This window comes from Pleurodeles waltl, chromosome 9, assembly GCF_031143425.1.
Source record: "Pleurodeles waltl isolate 20211129_DDA chromosome 9, aPleWal1.hap1.20221129, whole genome shotgun sequence".
Classification (NCBI taxonomy): Eukaryota; Metazoa; Chordata; class Amphibia; order Caudata; family Salamandridae; genus Pleurodeles; species Pleurodeles waltl.
Window position 1 is genome coordinate 1,088,805,610 of NC_090448.1, and position 14,051 is coordinate 1,088,819,660.

General features: G+C 47.9%; 1 protein-coding gene across 1 annotated transcript in view; it reads right to left on the reverse strand.

Moving 5' to 3' along the window:
* Positions 1 to 14,051, reverse strand: part of SPTBN5 (spectrin beta, non-erythrocytic 5) — a 1,780,873-nt gene that overhangs the window by 262,641 nt on the left and 1,504,181 nt on the right. Inside the window, exon 52 of the mRNA XM_069208774.1 lies at positions 9,256 to 9,393. Within this exon, the coding sequence (XP_069064875.1) occupies positions 9,256 to 9,393 (138 nt within the window). The remainder of the gene's footprint in view (positions 1 to 9,255; positions 9,394 to 14,051) is intronic.

A 14,051-nucleotide genomic window follows, 5' to 3' on the forward strand; every position in this document is an offset into this window, starting at 1 on the left:
CATGAAGCTGAAGGGTGTACAGGATCGGGTGCAAAACCCTCCCCTGTTGGTGCGACAGAAGATCCAACCGAAGAGGAAGCCTGACTGGAGGACAGATGCTCATGCTCAACAGCTCGAGATACCAGACACTTCGTGCCCAATACAGAGCCAAAAGAATAACTTGGGCCCAGTCGTTCCTGATCTTCTTGAGAACTCTGGGCAGAAGTTGTATTGGTGGAAATATATACAGGAGGCCTGATCTCCACTCAAGATAAAAAGTGCCTCAGAGTGAGAGCTGCCTTGGAAACTCCAGTGCACAGAACTGGTGACATTATGCATTCTCTGCGGTGGTAAATAGATCTAAAAAAGGCGTACCACACTCTTGGAAGAGACCAAGCACCACCTCAAGATGGAGGTGTCATACGTGATCCACTTGGCATCGATGGCTGACTTTATCCACCTTGGCATTCAGAGAGATGCCCTGGTGTTCCAGCCATATTCAGAGGCACAGAGCCTCTTGACGAAAGGCCCATAACCCCACTCCGCCCTGCTTGTTGCAGTACCAAATGGCGGTGGTTTTGTCTGTGAATATTTGCACTAGCCTTCCCTTCATTGAGGGTAGAAAGGGCTTTAATGCCAAATGAATCTCCCAAGGCTCCAACAAGTTTATGTGGAGTCCATAAGCCCCCACTCCCCTGAGATGGCTGCAGCTCCAGCCAGAAGTGACACATCTGTCACTACAGTCATTACTGGAAGAGGAAGGGATAGGGGTCTGCTGCTTACCTAATCATGGTTCATCAGCCACCACTGCAGGTTTTTTGCAGCTCCCTCCGAGATCTGGACCTTGTAAGAGAGATTGCCCTGATGTTGCACCCATTGGAACTTCCAGTCCCATTGTAGTGCAAGCATATGCCAGCCGTTAAGTGTTACCAGCATGATGCAGGAGGCTATTGGGTCCTCCAGCCCTGGGTCTGCCTCATCAAAAGCCAGGATAGAGGCTCAAACATCGGTATCATAGCTTGAAAGTCCCGGACTCACTGATGATAAGGCTGAAACTGCATTGTGTCCATAATAGCTCAGATGAAATGGAGAGCCTGAGAGGGAGTCAAGTGTGACTTTGGCACCATGACGGTGTAGCCCATTGAGTGCAGAAGGTTCGCCGTAGTTTGGAGGTGGGAGATCACTGTCTGGGCGAGACAGCCTTCAACAGCCAATCATGGAGGTAGGGAAAGACTGGAACCCCAGATCTCTGCTGGTGTGCTGCAGCCACCTCCATCATCTTAGTGAACACCCGAGGAACGCTGGTGAGGCCAACGGAGAGCAGGGTGAATTAAAAGTGTTCCTGGCATACCAGAAATGGCAGGTAATGGCTGTGTATGGGCAGGACAGGGATGTGAAAACATGAGTCCTGCAAGTCCAAAGTTACAATCCATTCTCCTGGATCCAGGGCATCTGACCGTGAACATTTTGAATTTCTCCTGTTTGGGTTAGATATTGAGAAGGCTCAGGTCTAGTATAGGACAAAGGCCCCTGTCCTTCTTGGGCAGCAGAAACTAGTGGGAATAGCAACCACAACCTACTACTGATGCCAGTACCCTCTCTGTAGTTCCCTTGTTTAAGAAAGCCAACACTTCTTGGCGGAGTATGGAAAGATGGCCATCTGTCAACCGGTTGTAAGAAGGTGGCATAGGTGGAAGTACAGCCACAACTGGGATGGAATAGCTCCTTTGTAAAAACAGTCTTATGTTATTTGTCTTCAGTGGAGCAGGGGATGGTGTATCCTGTCTCCCACTGGATGCTCATGATCATTTGGAACTTGTAGGCTCCTGATGCCAGGGAAGTTGTGGGCTAGCCTGAGCTCTGGCTACCTGTCCACGTGGTCTGTGAGAACCACGTCCTTGGCTAAGATATGTTGTGGAACTTTTCTAGCCGTGGTGGCTGGGAGGGTATTGATGCAGTTGGGAACCCCTTCCGTGGCCCGAAAGGGGCGTAAGGCAGACTATTTGGTGACAAAGAGCCAAAGAGAGACCCAAGGACCTGGCCATAGCCCTGGAACCCTTAAAGCACGCAGGCACTAAATCCGCCTTCTCTTCAAATAGAGGGAAGCCATCTATCCACATCCCCTAAAAAGCCGGAAGTCCTCAGTCAGGCATCGGGCCGAAGGGTCATTAACAGAGAAATTGCTCTGCCCAGTGAGTCAGGCATGTCCAGACCACAATGAATGCCAAACTTTGCTGCATCCCTCCCATTAGTAATAGCCTGAGAGAGTATGGCTTGGGCCTCTTCCGAGACCATGGGCAGAACTTGTGCAATCTGAGTTCCAGCTTGTGTGGCAGTAATGACCCTAGATTCACTTGGTGTTCACTGACCACAGTGCTAGGCTGGCGGAAGATAACATTCTCTTTCCAATGCTATCCAGCCTCTTGGATTTCCTACCTGGTGGAATGGACGGGAACATGACAGGGTTAAATCTGGAATCGGAAACCTAGACAATCAAGCTCTCCAGAGTGGGATTCTTGATGAGGAATCTTGGATTCCCAGAGCAGGTTGTTGGCGTCTGGCAATTGTCCTGTGCATAGGAGCCCCTGTGCAAGGCTTGGACCAGGCCCCAAGGAGGACGTTGGTGAGGAAGAATCGGAGGGAGCAGTACCCGGCTGAAGCACCTCTGTCAAGACGTTCGAATCGACTGTGTAAGGCAGTGGTTCCCAAACTGTGCGCCACGGCACCCGGGTGCGCCATCAAAGATAGCCAGGGGAGCCGTGAACAAATGCACTTTATGAAACAATTATGTGCTGATGGTGATAGTAAATCTTTTGACTTATTAGAATATCAGGTTTCTAAACTGTAAATTGACATTATAATCGGTCTTTTCGTTCATTCCTCTCTTACTGGAACATAATACGTTGCACAACAGTGACATAATTAAAACATACAAAAAGTTACTAAAGCCCTAATTTGGGGGTTTTATCGAGGATTAAGCTAGTCACATAGACAGTATTTCACAGGCTCTGATGCCACCTACTGGAAAGAAATTGAATAAAGTTCAAGTAAAAGGACTCCATTTATTCCTGTACGAAATATTTAACATGGTTACCTAATGTTCTCGGTTATTCCAGTGTTCAACATGTGGGCTACCTGCTAGTTGAGGGGGAAACTGCTTACATTGATTAAATATAGAGTCTTGCCCACTGGTAGAGTGTAAGCAGCTTCATGTTTTTAATTGAACAAATACATTCCGGCTCACACATTGCAGTTTGCCTTTTTTTCTGCACATTGGTGTGGAAAACAATCTGCTTTTCTCATCCCAGAAAATTCCTCTGTCATGTTAACCACCATTCCTAGGCCCAGTTTGGGTCTATTTTTTCTGACTTTCCCCAACAATTTCCTTCAGATTAGTTAATTTATGCCAAAGCACTCTGGCTTCAAGTACTGCATGTACTGCTACTGCCTGCTTACAGCTGCTTACTCTCCTAATCTCGGATGCTTGTGTATGGAGAGTAAATATTCTGTGCCACCAACATTGTGAAGACTTTCTGGAGCAGCCTGGCTTGCACATACAGTTGCACCGATCTGGAAAAAGTATTAGATTGCTTCACAATTGGTGTGCATAAGGTTTACTATGCAAATTTAATCTCACTTTGATCCACATAAATCAGCTATCTGTAGTAAGCATGGTTTCCCATTTTTCTCATGCCTATAACGGTTTCGTGATGTTTTCTTGCAAAACTTGTTTTGGAGCAGAAATATCATGCAAGAATATATCTCATGTTGTTTTTTTTCCCTCACTGCAACTCCATGTAGGTTCCTCTTAAAGGATTTGTATCTGAATACAAACCCCAAATGCCTTTTTCTTGAGACACATTGAACAGTGGAGACCTTATATAGGACCCATAGTCTTCAGAAGTGTAACGAGCAGCCCAGGTCAGATGTAGTGGAGCTCCTGTATGGAGATCCCATTATAACACCGTGCCCAACTACCTGGCTTGTACCTAGAAATAAATAGACACAAAGAGGCGCTCCAGTGGAGATTCATGGAGAGTGTTACCGTGCTACCTGTCTTTCAAGCTGTACTTTGGTGAAACTAAAACAGGTTGCGGATCCTGTTGAGGCTCTTGTTTTAGCTTGTAAGCAGTCCTGCTTGGATTAAGACGCAAGTCCTCATCAGCCCTGCCTGCTAAGGACCAGGTCGAAAAGACTGTCTTCAAGCTTGCTGCCACCACATGCTCACAGGTAACCACGTAAATCTAGCATAGCTATCAGTAGCCTGTAGCACCATTTTGGGATTGTCGGCTTACTTGGTTATTTTGTTATTAGTTATTTGTATGATTTGTTTGACTGTCATCAACTTGTACAAAGATTGTGACTTTCGCATTGTACAGATGGCTAAACTTCCACTTGTCATTTTCCAGCAATCTCCACCGCCATTCTTGAGACCTGGAAGACGGTCGAACTGTATGCATGTTTATTGCAGTCAAAACGTATTAGTCAGTTGTATTTCTCCATGACCTCTAAGCTCTGACAGCAGCCCTATGTATTCCCTGTGCATATTCGCAACCTTGTTTAAGAGCTGCTGCGTATCTCACCTGTGTGACCGCAACCTTAGTTCTATCGCCCTTATATAACAAAAGTGCCTCCTCAACAACTAAAATGGCCTGCTTCGTATGCAATCGCATGAAAGGTGCCAATGAAAATTATTTATTTTGTTCTCCCACCCATCTCACCCTTCACTTGATTCTCAGGAGTAAGCCCCTAACCTAGAGGCAATTAAAAAAAATAGTTAAAAAAAATTCCTATGTACATCCATGTGATGAAGAGTATTGTTTCTGACTTTACCAATTCAAGTTTTTTTTTCTTAAACAAGTGTTACATTTTTTATTTTGTTACATCAACAATTATTTTCAGGGAGGAAAATGGAAGTACTGCCGAGGCCGGGCTTACATCCCCCACCCACCAAAACAAATAACATAATAGGGAGCCACGGCCAACGGGCAATAGGTCAACGGAGCCGCAGGTTAAAAAAGTTTGGGAACCACTGGTGTAAGGAAATGCCTCCTTGGCATGGTTACCCCCTGGCTTTTTGCCTTTTGTTGATACCAGTTATGATTGAAAGTGTGCTGGGTGCTGGGACCCTGCTAACCAGGCCCCAGCACCAGTGTTCTTTCCCTAAACTGTACCTTTGTTCCCACATTTGGCACAGCCCTGGCACCCAGATATGTCCCTTGTAAATGGAACCCCTGGTACCAAGGGCCCTCATGCCAGGGAAGGTCTCTAAGGGCTGCAGCATGTCTTATGCCACCCTGGGGACCCCTCACTCAGCACATACACCCTGCCTCACAGCTTGTGTGTGCTGGTGGGGAGAAAATTACTAAGTCGACATGGCACTCCCCTCAGAGTGCCATGCCTACCTCACACTGCCTGTGGCATAGGTAAGTCACCCCTCTAGCAGGACTTATAGCCCTAAGGAAGGGTGCACTAAACCACAGGTGAGGGCATGTGTACATAAGCACTATGCCCCTACAGTGTCTAAGCAAAACCTTAGCTATTGTAAGTGCAGGGTAGCCATAAGAGTATATGGTCTGGGAGTTTGTCACACACAAACTCAACAGTTCCATAAGGGCTACACTGAAATCTGGAAGTTTGGTATCAAACTTCTCGGCACAATAAATGCACACTAATGCCAGTGTGGGATTTATAGTAAAATGCACCCACAGGGCATCTTAGAGATGCCCCCTGAATACCAGTCCAACTCCTAGTGCTAGGCTGACCAGTTTCTGCCAGCCTGCCACAACCAGACGAGTTTCTCGCCACATGGGGAGAGTGCCTTTGTCACTCTGTGGCCAGGAACAAAGCCTGTACTGGGTGGAGGTGCTTCTCACCTCCCCCTGCAGGCACTGTAACACCTGGTGGAGAGCCTCAAAGGCTCATGCCTTTTGTTACAGCACCCCAGAGCATCCAAACTAGTGGAGATGCCCGCTCCTCCGGCCACTGCCCCTACATTTGGCGGCAACCTGGAGGAGATAATTAGAAAAACAAGGAGGAGTCCCCCACCAGTCAGGACTGCCCCTAAGGTGCTTGAGCTGAGGTGAATCCTGCCTTTAGAAATCCTCCATCTTGAGATTGGAGGATTCCCCCAATAGGATTAGGGATGTGCCCACCTCCCCTCAGGGAGGAGTCACAAAGAGGGTGTAACCACCCTCCAGGACAATAACCATTGGCTACTGCCCTCCCGACCTAAACTCACCCCTCAATTTAGTATTTAGGGGTGACCCAGAACCCAGGAAATCAGATTCCTGGAACCTACAAAAGGAGAAGGACTGTTGACCTGAAAGTCCTGCAGAGACGACGGAGACGACAACTGACTTGGCCCTAGCCCTACCGGCCTGTCTCCAGACTCAAAGAACCTGCACAGCGATGCATCCGACAGGGACCAGCGACCTCTGAAGCCTCAGAGGACTGCCCTGAACCGAAGGACCAGGAAACTCCAGAGAACAGCAGCACTGTTCACCAACAGCATTTTTGCAACTTTGAAACAACTTTTAAAGGCCCCACTCTTCCAGCCGGAAGCGTGAGACTTCACCCTATGCACCCGACGCCCCCGGCTAGAGCTCCAGAGAACTAACACCGCAGAGAGGACTCCCAGGTGACTGCAACTCCGTCAGTAACCTGAGACGACCCCCCCTGCACCACAGCAACGCATGCAGAGAGGATCCAGAGGCTCCCCATGACTGCAACTGCCTGGAACAAAGAACCCGATGCCTGAAACAAGCACTGCACCCGCAGCCCCTAGGATCAAAACAAACCAAATTCCAGTGCAGGACTGACCATCAGGTGACCCTCTGCCTAGCCCAGTCAGTGGCTGGCCCGAGAAGCCCCCCTGAGCTCTGCCTGCACCGCTAGAGTGACCCCCGGGTCCCTCCATTGATTTCTACAGAAAACCCGACGCCTGCTAAGCACACTGCACCTGGCAGCCCCTGTGCCGCTGAAGTTGTGTTTTGTGTGCCTACTTGTGTCCCCCACAGTGCTCTACAAAACCCCCGGTCTGCCCTCTGAAGACGCAGGTACTTACCTGTTGGCAGACTGGAACCGGAGCATACCTGTTCTCCATAGGCGCCTATGTGTTTTGGGCCCTCCTTTGACCTCTGCACCTGACTGGCCCTGTATTGCTGGTGTGGTGACTTTGGGGTTGCCTTGAACCCCCAGGGGTGGGCTGCCTATGCCCAGGAACTTGAACTTGTAAGTGCCTTACTTACCTGAAAAACTAACCAATATTTACCTCCCCCAGGAACTGTTGATTTTTTGCAGTGTCCACTTTTAAAATAGCTTATTGCCATTTTAAATAAAACTGTGTATGTTACTGCTCTAATTCAAAGTTCCTTACTTACCTATGTGGAGTGCCTTGCATTTTATGTATTTACTTCAAATCTTGAATCTTGTGGTTCTAAAATAAATTAAGAAAATATATTTTTCTATATAAAAAATATTGGCCTGGAGTTAAGTATTGGAGTGTGTGTGCCTCATTTATTGCCTGTGTGTGTACAACAAATGCTTAACACTACCCTCTGATAAGCCTACTGCTCGACCACTCTACCACAAAATAGAGCATAGTAATTATCTAATTTTGCCACTATCAACCTTTAAGGGGAACCCTTGGACTCTGGGCACACTATCTCTCACTTTGAGATAGCATATACAGAGCCACCTTCCTACAGACTGCCACTGAGGGCAGCTGAAGGTCTAAGATTTCAGCACCCCTATGCACCACGACAGCAAAAGAGAACCCCTACAACATAGCCACAGTAGGTGGGGGACCAATCCAGAGTCAGGTGAGGTGTCTAACCCACTGGCATCCACCAGATCCTCATACCAGGGGTCCTCAGTATTATCCAATATTCAACAGGGTCGCCAAACTCCTCCCACTTGTCCCCTATACCCGGCCTGTCAAAAAAAAAGCCCAGGCTCTGACCCGGAAGGCATGGCTTTGAAAAGCACCAGAACCTGCTTCCTGATCCATGTCAATGTCAAGGACAGTGGGGATGACGTTGTCAATGGGCAGCACCGAGGATGTAGGTACGGGAGCAGGTGCCAGAGAAGGTCTCGGTCTCACTGGCGGCACCTCTCTGGATCTAGCACCGGTGGGGCCCGACTGGTGCCAAGGACATACCCACAGGTGGGAATCTAGTAGGGGTTTCCCCATGAACATATGGGGCCTGAAGACGCTCCAGAGAGGTCAGGCTGCCCAAAAATGAGATGTATAGCCTGAAAGAACTTCCTAATTTGGGTGGGGTCCCTCCGGCTATGGGAAAATCAGGAGCCAACCCTCGTTGATGCTCCACAGACGCTGTGAGGCGAGGACTGCCGATGCTCCCTCATCTCATACGAGGATTTGGAGTGACGCAGAGAAGTCCAAGACCTCTTATATTTCTTATATGTATTTTTCTTGTGCGATTTAGCCAATGCCGACTTCAACTGGGAAAACTACCATCGGGTGCGGCTCCCCGAGCAGCCCTGGGACTCTCCATGCAACCGGCATCTTGAACGTAATGGGGTTGTCCATGTCGGGTGGCAAGGAGCTTAAAGGAGTGCTCCCTCGGCGCCTTCAGGTGCATGGCACAGCAATACTTTCAGGCCTTTAAGTCATAGGCCCTAATTTAGATATCAGCAGAGGGATTACTCTGTCACAACAGTGACAGATATCCCATCCGGCAATATCTAAATACCACAGAAAACAATGGTATTTACATTTCAGCAGACAGGATATCCATCACCGTTTTGACAAAGTAACCCCTCAACCGAGATCTAAATCAGGCCCATTGTCTTTTTCGAGGCACCACAGACAAACCAAGTGGGGGTCTGTAACAGGTATGTGTCTGTTACAGGTTCCACACGGTTTGAAACCAGCCAGTTTCTTTGAGGACATCTTGTCACTTCAGGACAAAGACGTTTCTCAAAAAGTGTCCAACAAACAATTGGAAAAAAAACAGTCAAAAACTGAATTAAAAGTAGCTCTTCACAGATCTGTTGTATCTGGTGTAAAAAGGAAAGAACTGACGTCAGTGTCCCGAGGTGGCGCTTATATAGGTACCGCATACTTCACTTCTGGCATGAATGCCGAAGAGCCAAACAATGCCATCTACCTTCTGGATCCAGTCTGACCCTTGGGAATAATACTAAGGTAAGAAATTCAAGGCTTTAAGTGTTGATCAGATTATCACTATAGACCTTTCTTCACTGTCCCCCTGATTAACTGTTACACTTGTTTGAGGTCTCACCCTTTACCTTGTAAGCATCCTGAAGCCTGGATTTCTTCTTCTCACAGTTTCTATGCAGTTCATTCCACAGTTCTCCAATGTCCCGAAGTCTGGCGTTCACAGCATCTGGTGCATAATGCCCTTCTCCAAGAATCTTCTCGCCCTCCTGAAGGCACAAGCATTAAGAACGTGAATGCATTTCCAACAGCAATAGTGCTTCTGAAGTTTTTGTTCAATATATTTAGTTGCAAAGTATGAGTCTGTCACTGCCAAGGTTCACAGTGCTGTTCACATAGTTCCACTGTGCTGTCAGTATCTGTGACAGTGCTGCTAGAATCCATAAATAAACTGCCTCCAGTGAACAGGCTCCTAGTATAGTGTCTTTGACCCATATCAACTGCAAATATCTAGGAGTACCTGATGATGCTAATGCCAGAAAAGTGCCCAAAAGTAAATTACAGTGTCTTAACAACTATACTACCACAAGAGGGACAGGGAAATTAATGTTCCAGTGTACAGCCTCCCAACTTATGATACGTATATACAAGAGTACACTGTTCCAGAACAAAGAAACATAAGTCTACAAGGCACTCCTAAACTAGAAGCAAATGCCCTCACACATCCAATCGGATGTTATGCTTCATCATAGTGCTTGCTCCTCGTCAGACTGGCGCTGCAATGTCTGACGGGCACCCCATAGAGGGGGCACTTTGCCGGAGATCTTTTATCAAAATTATGTGCCGTGGTATAAGCTATGGGGTAGAAATTCCACCTACATACAAGCAGATAATGGGAGAGCAGAAAAAAGGAATAAAATTGGCTTAAAACACAACACACGAACGACCCTGGCAAAGTGCCCCCTCTATGGGGTGCCCGTCAGACATTGCAGCGCCAGTGTGACAAGGAGCAAGCCCTATGATGAAGCATAACATCAGATTGGATGTGTGAGGGCATTTGCTTCTAGTTTAGAAGTGCCTTGTGGACTTATATTTCTTTGTTCTGGAACATCTTTTTTTTTTTTTTTATATGTTTTTATTGTTTTACCAGCCAATTGGCAACATTTAAGTGAAATACAAGAAGTTACATTATGTTTCAACATGCATTGTTCATATCGATTATTTTGCTTGCACATTCTGCAAGTCCCGTGGGAGTCCACAGTTACCCAGCTTGGGCCTTACAAATTGTATTTTTACATACGAGGTGTATTCGGCATGTGCAAAGTTATTAAAGAAACAAGAAGAATAGTAAGAGAGAGTAAGATAGGAGTTAAGGCGGCTCTGGCGGTCACGGGCAGAGGGGGGGGGAGGGAGACCAGAGGGCGGAGGGGGGGGCAGGGCACAGGAAAAGAAAAAACAGGTGCTGGGGGAGAGAAAGGCACGTTCCTCGAGTCATGCAGCGAGTCCGCGCGCTCATCCCGGTGACATCATCGCCCCCGCACACAGCCGTGCTGCCCCAGAACAACAGGGGTCCAGCCCGCCGCTAGTTGTGGGCAGCTGTGCGTGGACAGCGGGTCATAATAGGAGGAAACAGCAGGGTTCCGCGTCCACCAGCCCTATCACATGTCAGCGTATTACAGCCCTCCAGCGATGCGTTTGGGGGTTCATGCGAGGGGTATTACAATTTTATATTGATTCATTTTTTCCCCCATGCGTATCAATCAACCTCTATAATAGTATTTTGCTGTGGCCGCTGGGGTGACGGCAATTATCTCTTTCTTGTTAAGTTAGGGAGGGCGTTCATCGTCTTTGTTTTCTGCAGCTATCACAAATACATTCCATACATCTAGGCCTTTGACTAGTATACCTTTATCCAGTAAATTCTGTAGTGTCTGTGTTTCTGCTTTGGCCCACCGTATCACCTCCTCTCGCCACTGGGCAACACTGGGAGAGCCCGGGGCCTTCCACTTCATGGCAATAAGGCGTCTATACAGCACCAATGCCAGGGCAATGCATTTATATGTACGTTTGCGTTTTTTGGGGTGGGGTGTTATACCCAGTAAGCACACTTCAGGAGTGGGGGATAATGTGGTGTTTGTCCATTCAGCTAACAACGTTATTATATCTATCCATGTGTTCCGGATCGGGAGGCATTCCCATGTCATGTGATAGAAAGTGGCCTCTTCTGTGTCGCATCTGGGGCATGTCTGCGGTGATCGGGGAAACATGCGCGTTATGCGGTGTGGTGATAAATAAGTCTGATGCACATAATTAAACTGTGTGTATCGGAAGCGGGGGTTACGTGAGAACTCGTGAGTCATTTTCATCGCTTGTTCCCATGAGTTTAGTGTTAGTGGTTCCGGTAACACACGATCCCATTTATTTTTTGCATGTTCCTGTTTGTGTTCAGACTGGGCAACGAGGATGTTGTATATATTCGATATGCTTGATTGGGCATTAATGCTCCCCAGCAGCTCGTGAAGCAAAGGGGAAACATCTGGTTCCGAATTGCCGCTTCTCCACCACTCTCGCATTACCTGTCGGACTGCCCCGTAGGCTATGAATCCTCCCCGACCCAGCGCATGCTTATCGCCTAATGCCTCGTAAGTTTGAAGTGGCCCACTTTGGTAAATGTCCCCAAGTGTATGTATGCCCCTGCTACCCCAGGTGTTCAGGCCCACTTTGGCTGCTATTTTTTCTAATGTTGGTTGGGCCAACAGTGGGATCCTCGGGGAGTACTGCAGATCTTTTCCGCATTGCAGAGCGTACCGGCCCCAAGCCCAGTGTGCGGTGGACAGCAGCACATTACTTGTGTGTTCCGGGTCGGTCCGATTCATGAGGTATTGCAGTACCTCTGTACCGCCGAGATCTAACAATACCCTCTGAGTTTCGGCCCCAGAGGGGTTTCCAACCCAAGTGGATATCCATTGTATCTGAGCAGCTGCGTAGTACGCTTCAAATTTGGGGGCGCCCAACCCCCCCAGTTTAAGCGATTGGAGCACTTTTGTTAATGCGACGCGTCTGCGGCCATTGCCCCATATTAGGTCCGTTAGTAAGCTATTCAATAGTTTGAAAAAGGAGCCCGGCAGTACCAAGGGTAATGCCATGAAATAATAGAGGAGTAGTGGCAGCACTATCATCTTTGCAATAGCTACTCTGCCCTAAGGGGACAATGGGAGTGAGCACCAGAAGGATAAGGAGCCCCTCGTTGATCTGATCACTTGGCCAAGGTTACCATCTCTAAGATCTTGACTATCATGGTATTTATTTACCCCTAGATATTTAAATGTTGTATAGCACCATTTCAAGCCACCCAGACCCGATAGTGTTCTGAGTGCCTCGGGGACCGGGCGCATAGGGAATATGCAGGATTTTGCCCAGTTCACTGTTAACCCGGCCACCGAGCTAAATTTGTCTAAAAGTTCCAACAGGCTCGGAAGGGCTCCCGAATGATCTCGTAGAAAGATCAGCGCATCTCTGCATATAAGGAGACTATCTGGTGCGTCTGGCCATCCAAGACACCCCATGTGGGGGCCATTATGCGAAGACGGGCGGCCAGATAACCAAATAACAGTGGGGATAGCGGACATCCCTGTCTGGTGCCTCTACCAATGTTGAATTTTTCGGAGATCGTGTCCCCCGTCTTAACCCTAGGCATTGGGTCAGTGTATAATGTTCTCACCCAGTCAATGTATGTTTGCCCGAAGCCCATCCGTTTAAGTGTCTCTGTTAGGAAAGGCCATCCCAGCGTATCGAACGCTTTTTCTATGTCCAATGAAACTGCCACCTGCTGCTCACCGTCTACAGGGGAATTTCTCATCAGGCGTAATAAGTTCCTGATGTTGCTGAATGTGCTGCGACCGGGTATGAAGCCTGCCTGGTCTTGATGTACCAACTCTGATACGTATGGGAGCAGGCGGTTGGCTGGTATTTTGCCGAGTAGTTTGCAATCTGTGTTTTGCAATGATAATGGCCTATATGAGCGAACATCCAATGGGTCGCGACCTGCCTTCGGTAATACTGCTATCAATGCCTCACTGCATGTACCAGCGAGCTGGCCCAGTTCTAGAGCTTCCTTTAGCATTACCAGATATGGGGCTAAAATCTGGGATTGAAACGTGCTGTAGTATTCGATAGGTATACCATCGCTGCCGGGCGCTTTGCTGTGTGTTAACTGCTGCAATGCTCGTTGGATTTCAGCTATCTCTATCGGACTATCTAGCTCTGTAGCTTGAGCGGCGGTCAGGTGACTCAGGGTAATGCCGCTGAAGAAGTTGTTTAATTGGGTATTGGTGGGCGGAGGCCGTGCCTGGTACAGCGAGCAATAATACTCTCTGAAAGCGTTATTTATCTCTGTCTGTGTATTAACTATCCGACCTGTTTCCAGGCGGATAGCGCCTATGGGGGTGTTCCGGCGTTCGTTATTTGTAAGCCATGCTAATAATTTACCAGATCTGTCGCCTTCTGCATGCGTGCGGGCTATGTAGTGTCGACAGTCGAAGTGTCTGAGGCGGCTGTCTGTCTCGGTCCATTTAGAGCGCATGTTAGTGAGTTTCGCTGATGTTATTGAGCCTTTAGCAAATTTGCATTCAGCTGACTGAATTTCTTGTTCTAGTACTCGGAGTTCCCGCATCAATGTTTGCCGCACTCCTACTGTGGTGGATATACATACCCCTCTTATAACTGTCTTATGTGCATCCCATTCAATGGCCCTGGAACTGGACGTCCCATCATTCAACGTGAAATATGCTGAAATGTGCGTAGCTATATCCTTCCTAAAAGGGGGGTCTTGTAATAATTGTGTTTGCAGTCGCCAGGTAGGAATACATGAGCGGGCCTGCCCCATCTTATTTGTGCTATGAGTGGGCAGTGGTCTGAGATTACCCTA